The sequence below is a fragment of the Thermobia domestica genome, chromosome 14 (assembly GCF_964235325.1).
Source record: "Thermobia domestica chromosome 14, izTheDome1.hap1.1, whole genome shotgun sequence".
Lineage (NCBI taxonomy): Eukaryota > Metazoa > Arthropoda > Insecta > Zygentoma > Lepismatidae > Thermobia > Thermobia domestica.
Window position 1 is genome coordinate 201,299,011 of NC_137467.1, and position 17,564 is coordinate 201,316,574.

The window sequence follows — 17,564 nt, forward strand, 5'->3', positions numbered from 1 at the left end:
TTATAATATTAGTGATATATAGTGTTCATTGAAAAAAAAAAAACAAACACTACAAACAATAAAGATTCATCTTAGACTGGAGAAATGGTTATCGTTCGTTTTTCATCATTTGGCCATGAAACAAACGCCTGAGAGATATGTAATCCCTATATAGAAATATGTAGTGTTGGAATTATAACTTGTAGGATATGATGCTTTTTTAAAACGAGACGAGGTAGTACAGGAAAGAATGCGATGCCGGGATATATTGTCACAAGAGGAGTGACGTAGACAGGGGGACTAAAAGAACTTTATAGAGAACATGAGAAAGAGGATAGAAATGATAGATAGCGACGAAGAAAGAACGAAAGAAGACATAGAAATACTGTGACAGTTATTAAAGGGAAACGAATACGGAAGAGAAGATTTAAAAGAAAGATAAAGAGAAAGAAGGAAAAAGATGGTTAGGAATTGAAAGTTTAGGCGAGAAAACAGAGGTCCTGAAGAACCTGTTGAGGAAGAAAGGGATTAAAACATACAGGAAAGGAGGAAAGAGGATGATACTCTTAGTGAGAGAGAAAAGAAAAAATAAAGAAAAGGAGATAAGATCAGAAGAGGAAGGAGTAGTGTACTAGGTTAATTGTAAAGAATGCGATATGAAATATATAGGGGAAACAGGAAAGAGATTAGAACAGAGGATAAAACAACATAAGGACGATGCCAGACTCAAAAGAGAGAACAACGCAATAGATAAACACATTAAAGAAACGGGACATGAGAAGGCTTAGAAAGGGAGAAAAGGAGTGTGATAAAGAAAGTGGAAGAAAGCCTAGTGGATTAAGAAATATGGGAAGGAGAAATTGATGAATTGGTCTAGAGGACTTGTAATACATGAATTATAGGAAAAAATGATAGACAAAATAGGAAGAAAGAATTAAAAGGATCAACACGGGTTATTTGGACAGGTGTACAATATGGACAATAGTGAACAGAAAGTGTAAGTGACAAATACCTATTTAAGAGTTTCATAACACGTGCGCAGAAAGAGAAAGTGACAATTTTTAGAATTAAAAGTACGTTTTATAAAGAGAAAGTGGGAGTGTGTTGCATTCAGATTGTATAAGCTGTCAAAATTGGATATTTCTCTCATAATGTGTCTGAATAAGGCAATGTTACGTAGCATATATACTGCTAAAATATATGCCCCCGCCAAGTGAGCTTTGTGGTGGACAAACACCGTGTGCGTGGGTTTTCTCGGGGTGCTCCCGTTTCCTCCCACTTTCTTCATTCTACCATTTCATTCATTATTCATCATCACCGTCTCCTTTAGCCTAACCGGCATAACCGTAGGACGTAAAACTTAAAGATTTCATTTCATTTTTCCTAAAATATGTATACTGCTTTGGTGACTTGGAGTTTTGTTAACGATCTTGAATTTTCCAAAGCTACAATGAATAATTTACAAGTAAATTTAATTTATAAGTAGATAATATTTTATAAGTAGTTTGTATTATGTTCAATTAAAATAGTATACATCTAGATTATACCACCACCATAAGCAAATATTGTACTAATATATATCTTGTTATAATTTTACATAAAGCAGAAATTTACATTAGTGCACCTTAAATGGAGAACTGGTATAATTGAAATGATGCAAATTGATTGAATACTTGTCGAAAATTGAGCTCTTTTGTCTTTAGCTGAACCATAATACATAAAATAATAATTATACCTTTTGTATTATATGGTTGCGAAACATGGTCGCTTACTTTGAGGGAAGAAAATCAGCCTAAAAGTTTTTGAGAATAAAATCCTGAGGTGGAAACTCAGACCAAGAGGGACGATAATGGAGAATGACGGAAAATTCATAACTAGGAACTGGATAATTTATAAGGTTTAGCTAACATTCTTAGGGTCATCAAGTCAAGGAGGCTCAGGTGGGTAGCTCATGTAGGCAGAATACAATAAAGTCAAAATTTTAACTCAAAATCGAACCAGGAAAACATCATTAAGAAGAACTAGGCGCAAATGGGAGGACAATATTAAGGTGGATCTTACAGAAATAGGAATACAAAGTGGAAACTAAAATCAGTTGGCTTAGGGTATAAGTCAATGGAGAGCATTTATCAATGCAGCATCCAACCTATGGGTCCTTGTCTTAATTAGTTGTTCAAATTATTATATTGAATTCTTCTTATCTCGCATATTACAAAAACTATAAATTATGTGTAAATTTCTAAAACCCAATCACACAACACAGGCAACCCAATTTCACTCACGCTGTCTTCAATTATCTTTACAGATATTTACATTCTTTCTTTAATATGTTTAAATGTAAAAGTTGATCAAAATGATCGGTGATTACGAAAGATACTGGATAAGTCTTGGTCCCATTATATTAACCACATTATCTTTATTAAGCATAGAGTTTGTTTTGAACACAGATGGTTTTGCCTGTCTCCCTAATGCTGCCAATGTAAAGCAATAAAATTTTATGCACACAGTATGCATTCCGCAATGCTGGTAAATGAAATGAAATGAAATCTTTGTTTAACATCCCATGTTTATTCCCTTTAGGCTAAGGGAAGCGGATGATTAAGGCAAGTAATTGACGGAAAAATTGGTGGGATGAGAATGTGGAAGGAAACGGGATTATCCTGAGAAAACCCACGGATTTGATTTTTTATTCTTGTATTTTAATTCATAATCAGTTGTCAAATTGCTAGAAAAAGTTTTGCTATTTTGTTAAAATACAAACAAGGAATTATTATTTGCAGAATATTTATAATTCATATGAAATTTTGATAAACTATATTTCTTTATTATTTAAGCTTTAAATTCTTGTATTTATTTGTAGATTACATTGTTAATTATTTCCTATTTCGATTTTGACCTCTCCACATTATAAATCTGTACTAATAACATAAATTTGAGTGTTGTTTTTATTGTATCACATCTTTGAAGTCTGTTATTTAGTTTACTTTTCATTTAACTGTTATGATTTTCCTTTATATACATTCCTTTCTACTGTATTGGTTTCATAAATTTGACATTCAATACCATTTGTATGAGATTTATTGTTCTATAAAATGATGATAAAAGAGCGGAATCTTAAATTATTGTTTTTTTCCTTGATGGATTTAATTCTAAGAGATTCAGTGAGTTTGCCTAATGTCAGCCAAACTTCACATCCTTTTCCAATATCTACGAAACTTACCCATGCAACAAATGTGATTAAAAATTGGATCAAAAGAGTTTGTGTTTCGTAATTTCATTCATAAGTACATTGGGTTCTTACCATAATTTTTTCTTTCAAAGGTATGTCTTAAATAAACATAAAATCTGCTCAAAGTACACAGTATTATCTATATATGTGTTACAATTTTGACATAATCGGTAGTATATTATTACTTTCATCATCTGTAATATATTATTGCCTTCATCATCTGTAATATATTATTACTTTCATCATCTGTAATATATTATTGCCTTCATCATCTGTAATATATTATTAATTTCATTATCTGTAATATATTATTAATTTCATCATCTGTAATATATTATTAATTTCATAATCTGTAATATATTATTACTTTCATCATCTGTAATATATTATTGCCTTCATCATCTGTAATATATTATTACTTTCATCATCTGTAATATATTATTGCCTTCATCATCTGTAATATATTATTGCCTTCATCATCTGTAATATATTATTGCCTTCATCATCTGTAATATATTATTACCTTCATCATCTGTAATATATTATTGCCTTCATCATCTGTAATATATTATTGCCTTCATCATCTGTAATATATTATTACCTTCATCATCTGTAATATATTATTGCCTTCATCATCTGTAATATATTATTACTTTCATCATCTGTAATATATTATTACTTTCAACATCTGTAATATATTATTACTTTCATCATCTGTAATATATTATTACCTTCATTATCCGTAATATATTATTACCTTCATCATCTGTCATATATTATTACTTTCAACATCTGTAATATATTATTACTTTCATCATCTGTAATATATTATTACTTTCAACATCTGTAATATATTATTACTTTCATCATCTGTAATATATTATTACTTTCAACATCTGTAATATATTATTACTTTCATCATCTGTAATATATTATTACTTTCAACATCTGTAATATATTATTACTTTCATCATCTGTAATATATTATTACTTTCAACATCTGTAATATATTATTACTTTCATCATCTGTAATATATTATTACTTTCATCATCTGTAATATATTATTACTTTCATCATCTGTAATATATTATTAATTTCAACATCTGTAATATATTATTAATTTCATCATCTGTAATATATTATTACTTTCAACATCTGTAATATATTATTAATTTCATCATCTGTAATATATTATTAATTTCATCATCTGTAATATATTATTAATTTCATCATCTGTAATATATTATTACTTTCATCATCTGTAATATATTATTAATTTCATCATCTGTAATATATTATTACTTTCATCATCTGTAATATATTATTACTTTCAACATCTGTAATATATTATTACTTTCATCATCTGTAATATATTATTAATTTCATCATCTGTAATATATTATTACTTTCAACATCTGTAATATATTATTAATTTCAACATCTGTAATATATTATTACTTTCATCATCTGTAATATATTATTAATTTCAACATCTGTAATATATTATTACTTTCATCATCTGTAATATATTATTAATTTCATCATCTGTAATATATTATTACTTTCATCATCTGTAATATATTATTAATTTCAACATCTGTAATATATTATTACTTTCATCATCTGTAATATATTATTACTTCATCATCTGTAATATATTATTAATTTCAACATCTGTAATATATTATTACTTTCAACATCTGTAATATATTATTAATTTCATCATCTGTAATATATTATTACTTTCAACATCTGTAATATATTATTAATTTCATCATCTGTAATATATTATTACTTCATCATCTGTAATATATTATTAATTTCATCATCTGTAATATATTATTACTTTCATCATCTGTAATATATTATTACTTTCAACATCTGTAATATATTATTACTTTCATCATCTGTAATATATTATTACTTTCATCATCTGTAATATATTATTACTTTCAACATCTGTAATATATTATTACTTTCATCATCTGTAATATATTATTAATTTCATCATCTGTAATATATTATTACTTTCATCATCTGTAATATATTATTACTTTCAACATCTGTAATATATTATTACTTTCATCATCTGTAATATATTATTACTTTCAACATCTGTAATATATTATTACTTTCATCATCTGTAATATATTATTACCTTCATTATCCGTAATATATTATTACCTTCATCATCTGTCATATATTATTACTTTCAACATCTGTAATATATTATTACTTTCATCATCTGTAATATATTATTAATTTCATCATCTGTAATATATTATTACTTTCATCATCTGTAATATATTATTACTTTCAACATCTGTAATATATTATTACTTTCATCATCTGTAATATATTATTACTTTCAACATCTGTAATATATTATTACCTTTATCATCTGTAATATATTATTACTTTCATCATCTGTAATATATTATCACCTTCATTATCTGTAACATATTAATACTTTCATCATCTGTAATATATTATTACTTTCATCATCTGTAATATATTATTACCTTCATCATCTGTAACATATTAATACTTTCATCATCTGTAATATATTAATACTTTCATCATCTGTAATATATTAATACTTTCATCATCTGTAATATATTATTACCTTCATCATCTGTAATATATTATTACCTTCATCATCTGTCATATATTATTACCTTCATTATCCGTAATATATTATTACCTTCGTCATCCGTAATATATTATTACCTTCATTATCTGTAATATATTATTACCTTCATCATCCGTAATATATTATTACCTTCATTATCTGTAATATATTATTACCTTCATCATCCGTAATATATTATTACCTTCATTATCTGTAATATATTGTTACCTTCATCATCTGTAATATATTATTACCTTCATCATCTGTAATATATTATTACCTTCATCATCTGTCATATATTATTACCTTCATCATCTGTAATATATTATTACCTTCATCATCTGTCATATATTATTACCTTCATCATCTGTAATATATTATTACCTTCATCATCTGTAATATATTATTACCTTCATCATCTGTAATATATTATTACCTTCATCATCTGTAATATATTATTACCTTCATCATCTGTAATATATTATTACCTTCATCATCTGTAATATATTATTACCTTCATCATCTGTAATATATTATTACCTTCATCATCTGTAATATATTATTGCCTTCATCATCTGTAATATATTATTGCCTTCATCATCTGTAATATATTATTACTTTCATCATCTGTAATATATTATTACCTTCATCATCTGTAATATATTATTACCTTCATCATCTGTAATATATTATTACCTTCATCATCTGTAATATATTATTACCTTCATCATCTGTAATATATTATTGCCTTCATCATCTGTAATATATTATTGCCTTCATCATCTGTAATATATTATTACCTTCATCATCTGTAATATATTATTGCCTTCATCATCTGTAATATATTATTACCTTCATCATCTGTAAGATATTATTACCGTGATCACCTGTAATATATCATTACCTTCATCATCGGTAACATATTGTTACTTTCATCATTCGTAATATATCATTACTTTTATCATCAGCAATGTATCATTGTCTTCATGGGACAAATTTAGATAATAGGTCTGATGAAGGCAATGGTATGTTGGTGAAACTAATGGTAAGTGTTTGCTTTGGTCAGCTTTTATTTTAATTTAAATTATACGTAGTTTGTAAACTGTAAGCAGCTGTGTTGAGGTGCGTCTTCAATCTAAATTCTCATGTTCATTCAGGCTAAGAGAAAATCCGAGAATAATGTCGTACAATCAGTCTGTGCGATTGTGCTAGAAAATAATTCTCTTGCTACTGGAAACTTTCAGATATTATTTCTCTTAATGTGGAGAAAATATAATTTTAGTCACTTAATAATATTACAGCTGTAGTTCAGAAACATTCTAATTGGCAAATATAACCTGAGAAACACTTGTGATTGTCAGTTGTTTCAATAAGTTGAATAGTATATTTTTTATCTTTTACAAATATGGTACCGTATTAAATTATTTTAACTTTCGTTATAGACCTACGTTAACTCCGCTTGGACTCTTGCTATAGGTGGCAGCATAGGAGCCATGGCGTACGGCGTCATTTTGCTTTTACCAGGATACAAGTACAGCGCTGTTGAGCACGCCCTCTATACTGTGTTGAGTAAAATAATAATTTGTCTGGCTGTGGCTTGGATTATTTTTGCATGTGTGTCCGGACGATGCGGTACGTAAACTAAAAGGGTTCTGCCTTTCATATATTATATATATATATATATATATATATATATATATATATATATATATATATATATATATATATATATATATATATATATATATATATATATATTTATATATATATATATATTACATATGTTTGGATTTATACGTAACTCTGGTGAAAGGCCTGCAAGATCTTAGTTCACTATGTATGAGACATGCTATATACTTAATCATTTATCTAACATGTGTATTAACATCGATATGGTGGTGCCCTAAAGAACACCAACCGTAACATGTAATATGTTCCATGTTATAGTACAGTGGTGAGAAAACTTCTTTTAGGAGAGGGCCAAAGAAAAAAAAAAAGATAAAACTGTAAAGAGGCCAGTGTAATTCATTAAAGATAGCAATCGTTATTTTCCAAAATTCTTGTAATACTAAGCCCTACTATATTGAAGTTTCTCATTATCTTCTGCTAAAATACAACTCTTTTGAAGCAATCTTATTCTTCTTTTCATTTGTCATGCCGCGGGCGTACCTATAGAACCTTTTAGGGGACAGATGTACCTAGTGAGCTTTAGTTTGTCCATTACCGTTACAGCATATGTTTTATTGTAGTTTTGGCCGATAGTATTGTTATAGCATTCTAATCTAATTACTTTCTAGGATTTTCGGAGATGTGATAGAACAAATCCGATAAATGTTTTTATATGAGGCCAGCTTTAACTGGAAGGAGTTCATTTGTGTTCGAAAGTTCACGAATGTGAAATGTCATAAGAGCCAATCACAAATATAAGAAGGAATACAACTATGAATCTTATTGTATTCTTACAGTTTGTGTGAATACTAACAGAATATTCATCTCAGATCGAGTCTATTCAATAACGTGTCGTATATTATTATTATTATTATTATTATTATTGAGGTGACAGTAGGAAGCTCTTTTACGTTTATATGAAGTCACTTTTCTTGTAGATACATTGAGATGCTTTGACTAAATTCTACACGATAATGCTGAATTACATAATTACATAATTACATAATTACATAATACATAATGTCGTGAATTACATAATTTTGAAGAGAGATCATTGAAGAAAAATGATAGAAATACTGTTCGGGCTTGTATTATCATTAGCAAATTGTAGATATTTCTGCTTTACCAGATCAGTTATCTTTATGTACCATTATTTTAAATAACAAGTACGGAATTTCTTGTAAAATAATTACTACGTCCGAACCTCAAATTTGATGGCCCATAGCTCGAGAACCAAAAGTGTTCACAGAAATATTTTTCAGCGTGTTTGCTAGCCGGTAAAAATTTCTACCACTTCACTAAGGTTAATGATGACCAGATGAGTTTAGACATACAATATGCTGCCTTACAGACGATATGTATTGTTCTTGTGCTATTGGTCTTTTTTTTTATACTTAAAAATCAGACGAAAGACGGTACACCGTTGCACTCTCTGCACTTCAAAATGATGATCTTTCCTCTGCTTCGTTCCTTTAATGGTTTTAATGAACTAAAGAATTATCTATGTGCTTTACTTTCGTTTTGTGGTTGGTTCATTTGGAGTGTTGCATACTTTTCAGCACAGAAGCTGTATGAGACGTGGATCTACAACTTAACGTTGGTCCGAACCATATCAGCTACCATCAGGAATCATACCTGGGCCATTCGCAGCAAAGGCGTGTACGCTAACCGTAGAGACACGAGCGAGTTCTACTTTTGTTTTATTACAATTTTTTTTACGTGAACTGCAAGCATCGTAACAGTTGAATACTCCTTTTTGTATTTGTTTATTTTTAGCACAATTAATAACATTGCTATATCAATTAGAATTGCCGATTATAAACGTTGTTTCTTCTTCCTAGTAAGTGGATATAAGAAAGTACCTTTTGCCTGCCGGAATACATTATCGTATAAGTTGTATTATTGCGAACTAAATATTATATGCATCGCTTATTGTTTTGGAGCATAATTATTTTCTATATTATATTTAATTATATTTAATTAAATTGAATTCATTCATCAATATAATCTCTTGCCGTCGCGAATTCTGTCGAGGAATTTGAAGCTTGAAATATATAAAACGATAATCATGCTTGTTCTCCTGTATGGTTGCGAAATATGGTCGCTTACTCGGAAGGAAGAACATAGCTTGAAAGTATTTGAGAACAAGATTCTGAGACGAATATTCGAACCCAAGAGAAACGGGAATGGGGAATGGGGGAAACTTCATAACGAGGAACTACATAAATTTATACAGTTTACCAAACGTTGCTAGGGTAGTCAAGTCTAGGAGGCTCAGGTGGGCAGGTCATGTAGCCAGGATGGAAGGAAGTAGGAACGCTTTCAGAGTCTTAGTTGAAAGACCAACCGGGAAACGACCATTAGAAGACCAAGGTGCAGATGGGAGGACAATATTAAGATAGTTCTCGCAGAAATAGGAATACAAAGTAGAAACTGAATCCAGTTGGCTAAGGATAGAAGTCAATTGGGAGCTTTTGTGAAAGTGGCATTGAACCTCCGGGTTCTATAGGCCATAGAGTTAGTATTTTTATTGGGTTAGTTAGTTAGTTAGTTAGGCCATAGAGTTAGTTAGTTATATTCATTCATAAGTAGACAAGTAATGCTGGTTTTATGAGGAAGAAGTAACGGAAATAAGGGACTAACAGTAATTTTGTGTAGTTGTTCAGGATATCTCTCAGTTTCTGTGCTCATTTTATCGTCTCTATATTAATGTTTCTTTCATACTTATACGCTACTGAGTCCTCATGTTTTCCACTGTTGTCTCAGTCTTTGTGTCTAAATTTCAATAGTCTACCTGTCTTTTCTTTTGTTAAGGTACGATCCGTAAGTGTGTTCTTTTTTTTAAATGTAATAATTCTAGAAAAAGAGAGTAAGATCTTACGATATAATGTTAAAAAATGAAAATGAAATATTTAAGTTTTACGTCCCACGTTTCTACCGACTATTCTAAAGGAGACGATGATGATGAGAAATTAAGGAAGAGGAACGAAACGGGAAAACCCCGAAAAAAACATGCACACGGTGTTTGTCCATCACTAGTTCAATGGCGCGAGCTGGGATCTAACCAAGGACCCCATGCACCATAGGTGAGTGCTCCACCACTGAGCAACCGCGGCCCCGATATAATATTAAATTTGATGCAATTAAGTATGTATTTTTTCTTGTCAAGATTTTTAGACCAAGCTTCTACAAGAAAGTACCAGTACGGGTCAAAACACAGAAAGGTCTGTCAGAAGTAATATTTTATGAATAAATAGAACAGAAAGACATTTGGACTTTGTAAAGATACAGATAAGGCTCTGAAGAGTAATGGTAACCATTGCTTAGTTAAGAATTTTTTTACCACGTTGTATCATATTGAATTTTGATTATAGTATTTATGTATTTATAGAAACACTTAAATTCTTTGTTTTAATTTTAATTAATTAATTTAGGACGTGTGAATGACTTTTTGTGTTGGAAAGGATTCCAGCCGTTAAGTAGGATATCCTATTCTTTCTTCTTGATTTGCACTGCGGTGGTTGCATTACGGATGCAGTATGTTCGAGCTCCATATTACTTTGGAATTCAAGTTTTTGTAAGTATATTTTGTAAGATGATTTCAAATTAGAATATTAATATTAGTGACTTTCGTGTCGTTTTAATGACTTTTATATCGTGTTGTGAATACCTTCAATACAACCGAGATACAAGTTGTGAATTGCAACATAGAATGTCTTAGTGTTCACTGTTTCAAATAGATAACAACTGTATATTTATATTTAGACAGATAATATTGCATCTTCCTAACAATTTAATGAAAGGTAAAGAGTATTCGTCTCGAATGTTTTAAAACATAATTAAAGATGCCTATGAAATGTAGGTGTTGAATATTGAAAGAACTTAACAAAGCCGTGGCCTAAATTCAAGCTGGGATTTATGTTAGAGATAAATTACAACAATGTGTGCTTTCGGTCATTGTTAGGAAGATAAGTTAGGAGTACGTGCGTATCACTATCAGAAGAAGGCAAACATTGTAGATTCAATATCCTATTTAAGACTGTATACTTTTGCATATACAGTACATACATAAATAAGTAAATAATTTCTAATTAAATAAACTCAATTTTTGTTATTCCATATTTCTTTATTATTTTTTTAAAACTTTCGTTTGAAACGCACAGACTGCGTTCATCGTCAGAGTTTTAGTAATTTAGGGAATTGTTAAATACCATAATTTGTGAAAATTACACGGAAGCCACAAGTAAAGAATTTGTTCCAGTAAAACAAAAAACTGCTAATTAATACTGACTGAGAACTACATACTTTCAGCCCCATAAAAATTCATTTTTCTCGATTTTCCTGAAACGTACGCACTCATTTCGAGGGCTCCATAACGTCAATCATGGAACAACAATACACATTTAGACAATATAATGCCGGGGCCCAGTTGTTCATATTGTTGAAATATATTCTTACTATGCCACAAACAAAGGGTCCCAAACAGGACTTCATAATACTGTTAGTTTCATTTCAATAATGGAATCCCAAGACTACATTCAATGCTGGGGGCCACGAACTAACTACAACAAGTAGCTATACTACACTACAGCAGACATGTTTTATCTTACTTTCCATGTTATTCAATATTCATTATATTTATATATATTTACTGAAGGCCCTGGCAGAGATCCCTGCCCTCCTGCCTGGTCAGTCCGAGCATGCTTTGAACAAAAATTAAAGTTTAAGAATTAAAGCTTGTGGCAAACATCTTGGCATTTCAGCTAAACGAATAAAACGCAAGTTCTGACGCGACGTTGCCAAGTGGTAAAGGGGTGTGGCTATGGCTAAGCAGACTAACTACAGCGCGATCAGGTGAGAGGAAACACGTGGATGTGTGCAAAATAAACGTGGCAATACCGCTGGCCTCTCATTTATTAGCAGCATTTAAAGGGAACTTTAGCTTTCAAGTGCCAAGATGTTTGTCACCCCGTTTAATCGTAAGTTTGCAATATAACTTATTAACCATAATACGTACCATCATGTCGCTAGTGTCATAATCAAATGCTTCCTAGAGGTGTCGTTGAATGGAATGGTTTGATACTTTTAAGTTTTACCTATAAAATATTTTTTTTCTAGATTTTCTCGAAAATTACAAATGAGGATTTGCATTACCTGATATCGTTTTGTTTACCTCAATGATATATGTTTCATCTTGAGCAATTCTTTTCGTATATACTGATAAAATTTATGATTAAGGATGGTTTAAACTGACAAGTTTTGCCGATAGGTGTCACTACAGTTTTCGTATCTCCCTCATGTATTTATTACCTTTCACGAAAATTCACGATTTATCTTACAAATTTCAAGCTACAGATTTCAAATTTTTAGAGAAGGTACTTCATAACCTATCGAAGGCAACAATTTTCCGTGCCGATTTTTTATTTAGTATTTTCTTCATTGTTGAAATGGACAACTTAATATCCAAATCTTTAACAATATACTGTTTCAACAATGAAGAAAATTCTAAATAAAAAATCGGCACGGATTGTTGTCTTCGATAGGTTATGAAGTACTTTCCCTAAAAATTTGAAGTCTGTAGCTTGAAATTTGTAAGATAAATCGTGAATTTTCGTGAAGGGTAAAAAATACATGAGATAAATACGAAGAGTACATCTATCGGCGAAACTTGTCCCTTTAAACCAATCTTAAAATATTAGCGTCTACTTTATTTGTGTGTTACAAAGATAACTTAAAAATGTATTATTTGTAGATCATAGTCTAGGTCATGAATAAATTGTAATGTATTTTATTCTCATTATTTAACGTAGTCCACATTATTTTAAAATATTTAGCCACTATTATTACAAATGGAGTACAATCCTATTTATAAACTCTTGTACGGAATTTTATTCCGGAAAACAATCATTGACAAAATTGTAATGTGACAAAATTAGTAACAATATGTTCTTATCTATTATTTTATACGTTTTTGATTCTTGCATGGTGGTATTTATTTTACGGTGATCCACTAACGAGAAAGCATGATAAAGAAAATACTAATGCTTTAATGGACAATTCATTGAAAATCTTAGTTTTTTTGTGATAAAATATTTGTTGGCCACGTTACTAATTTTCTATAGCCATAGTTTGATTTCTCTCCTCCCGTAACATTTTCTATTTAATTATATGGAAATGTATTGATGCTTTAAGCTTCCTTCAATTAAATGTAAACCTTGTTTGTTTCAGCTTGAGTCACTATTATGCGATTTGGTGTACAGCTTACTTGCAGCAACTTTTCTTTATCTCACAGTTGAAGCTCCATGCGCCGACTTAGGAAAAATACTCCTTACGGAAGGTACTCTTCATTCACTGCGTAATATGTCTATAGTGATAGTTAGAAATAACACTTGTAATAATTCTGTATGTCTCAATTTGAAAAACCAAAATCAGGTTTTGAAGTTTTCCTATCCTTACAGCTTTACTTAATATCAAGAACAGTTAGTAAAGAAGAATATACAAGGGAAGACTATATTTTGATAAAGATATCTTATTTTAATATGACCTTATTGTTGTTTTCAATCAAAATAATAATAGTGATGGATTTTATTTTATTTTATTGATTTTTGCCCGTGTCTATCTGCCTTCATCCAATTTATTTGGTACATGGCAAAGTAGTGCTTCTGGACTATAATGTGTTATCAACAACTTGGTGTAGACAATATAAGTATATATGTACTAAATATTCTATCTAGCGTATTTGGATATATGGCTGACTTCTAGAGCAGGTTAGGTTAGAATAATACAATCTCTGATCTAGTATTTACTCGATTTACGATTTTTGGGGGCGCGGTGGCTCAGTGGTAGAGCGTTCATCTCCGGTGCTTGGTGTCCTTGGTTCGATCCCAGCTCGCGCCGTATGGACTTTGTGGTGGACAAATACCGTGTTCGTGGATTTTCTCGGGTTCTCCTGTTTCCTCTCAGTTTCTTCATTGCACCATTTCACTCATTTCTCATAATCACCTTCTCCTTTAGCCTAACCGGCATAACTGTGGGACGTAAAACTCAAACATTTCATTTCATTTCGATTTACGATTTACTCGCAATCCCATTACATCCACAACTCAATATTCCACATAAGAAGTTAATCGCAAGCCATTAGAAAACCCATAACAATGTAATCATACCCGGAAATTAGAAATGTCTACAATTCTATATTCCACATTATCATCTCACCCACAATCCACAAACTCTGTCTTCAAATTATAAGAGCTGTTAATTCTGTAGGTTAACGCACATTAATTCAACATTTCGTGTCTTAACAAGTAGAAAGCGGTAAGAATAATTGTGTAAGATTTGTAAAAAAATAGATCAGTTTGAAATTTGAAAAGAAAAATTAACAACTGTTAAAAAGAAGATAGAATTGAAAACTTCCTTGAAGAGTGATCGAACAGAAACGATCTAAACTATACAATATGAAGAGGACAGTTGAGCAAATGTTTAGTTTTCAGTACTTACATACTTTTATTATTGTCTAATTAAAATAACAAAGATATATAAACGATATAAATGATAGGCAGAAAGAAGTCTTAGGCAAAAAGAAAATATATTTTGCGGTCCTTTAAGCAAATAGTTTTAAAACAGTTATCAAATTTTCATGTGGAATATTGTATTTCAACAAAGAAAAAAAAATAATACACCACGCAAAAACGATTAGTAACGATTAGAAGCCTTCGAAATGTAGAATTTAAAAAATCAGATGGAGGAACAGAAAAGTATTGAAGAAACATTAAAACAAGAAAGGAATAAAATATTAGAGGTATTTAAAATTATGAAAATATATTTGGTAGAACATAGTATGATAAGAACTTTACTCAAAAGAATAAACTGGAAGGTATATGGAGAGGAAAGGGAAAGAATGATTTTTCTGTGATAATAGTTTTATATCGGAACTAATAGCAGGGGCTGAGACAGTGGTGTGTAGAAGATTCTTCACATGTGCAGCAGATGATCGATCGCTAATGCTAATATATTTACGGTAATTATTATTATTATTTCTAAATCTTGAAACTCAGTAAAGAAGCCTATCACTGCTAACTGGATAATATTCCAATTTTAACTTACCAACCACACGGGCTTTTTCTGTACCGAGTTTCGACAAAATTTTGCTCTTCAACTTTTATAGCTAACCAGTTTTGTGGCTTCACATCGATTATTTTTTTTTATTTCTTCAAGGTTTTTCATCCTATCTGCTTTCGAACATTCATCGATATTTCATTTCAAATTTCACAATAACTGTTCTATCATTTGGAAAATCGTATGTATTCTTTCTAGTTTTTACCGAAATAACGTCTTCAGTCATAGATTCTTCTTCACTAACTGAACTAGATATTTAATAACTCTGGTCTCGTTTATGAAAAGCAAAGTTACATTTCAGAAAAAAATCGGGCAGTTGAACGTTTTATACAGCACAATTTCATCTTCATATTGGTTACTCGGTACCAATATAAGTTTACTTAAGACATCACGTAGCCATTTTATATTTCCTTAATTAATTATTGTGGAATATGGAGGTTAGGTAAATACACGTCATACGTCATTCCTTACAATTCTATTCAATCATTTATGTTCCAATTATGTTATGTTTTGTAGTGATTACACATTCACCTGTTCTTGTTATGCAAAATACGAAATTATGAGACAATGTTTTCGCACTTTAAAGTTAAATATAATATTTTGCTAAAATGAACGCAGAAGTAAAAACACTTTTCATTCTTCTATAAAATAAAATCAGAGCGAAATGTTTTATTTATTAAGAAACAAGTAAAAAGGCTAATACTGAACGCAATAAATAACAGAGATTTCTTCTACATGTAAGAAGCGCTTTCGGAAGAAACTTCTTCCATCTTCAGTTTACTTAAAATTCAAAGAGCATGGTCTAGCAACGCATCTTGAAGATTATAACCATAGCATTGCAGATTCATGTTTAATAGAGAAAGCAAAAATAGCAACGGAACGAAAAATCAAACAATCATATTACATCCATAAAGAGAAATCCACACTCAATTTAAATAAAGGAGAAATAAATATTATTTGGAGTAATCTTCTCAGTGCATACTTTCGCCATTTGAAAAACAAGAAAAGAAAACAGTGAACAGCAGTAAACAGAGATAGTGAGTGCCCATTCGCATGTGTTTAATTTTTTGACAGAAGATTTGTGTTTTACATTTCTTAATCCTTTTAACCATTTTTAATTTTTTTTTTTTTACCTTTCCTTATTCTCTTTCATGTTTTAAATCATTTTTGAATTTTAAGTAAGCTGATGATAGAAGAAGTTTCTTCCGAAAGCGCTTCTTACATGTGGAAGATATCTCTACTATCTATTGCGGTGAGTTTTAGTCCTTTGCTTGTTTCTTATTACATATCATCACCGCTCGCAATATTGTGACATGTTTTATTTATTATTTAAAGTTCTTAAAAAAAAAAAAAAACTTGTACTTTAGTGTAAAAATGGAACTTCTCTCGGAGTGAAGCTCATCCTATCTTTGAAAGTAAGTACACCTTAAATGAAATCTTACTGAAGTAAACACTTACTATTACTTATTTGTGTTTTACATTTATCACAAATATTATTGATAATGTATCTGATAAAGACAATGATATATTATCACAATAGTAGCACAGATTAGTAATAATAAGGTTTTATTTTTATTTAAGATGTACTTACTTTCAAAGATAAGATGAGCTTCACTCCGAGAGAAGTTCCATTTTTGACACTAAAATAAGAGTTTTTTGAAAACTTATCTTGACTTTGTTATGAAGATACAGTTAGTTATATTAAAGTTCAAACTATGCGTACATGTGTAATGGTTTTCCCTGAGGAAATATATATATATATGTATTATGCCAGATGCAATAATATAAGAGTATTTTATATAAAATTTTTAACTAGAGTGAATCGACACTTACTCATTGTAAACTACAACTATACTACCCAACTGTTCGCGATGTTTTCTCAACAAAACAATTAAAAATACTTTCAACTCACTATTTTATGCATCGTGATCTAAAGTCCA

General features: G+C 30.1%; 1 protein-coding gene across 2 annotated transcripts in view; it reads left to right on the plus strand.

The window, feature by feature from the left end:
• The window catches only part of LOC145670767 (nose resistant to fluoxetine protein 6-like), a 57,153-nt gene that overhangs the window by 38,583 nt on the left and 1,006 nt on the right, over positions 1-17,564 (plus strand). For both annotated transcript variants that reach the window (XM_081739529.1, XM_081739530.1), the window contains exons 7-9: positions 7,284-7,473; positions 10,944-11,086; positions 13,738-13,846. In XM_081739529.1, the coding sequence (XP_081595655.1) occupies positions 7,284-7,473; positions 10,944-11,086; positions 13,738-13,846 (442 nt within the window). The remainder of the gene's footprint in view (positions 1-7,283; positions 7,474-10,943; positions 11,087-13,737; positions 13,847-17,564) is intronic.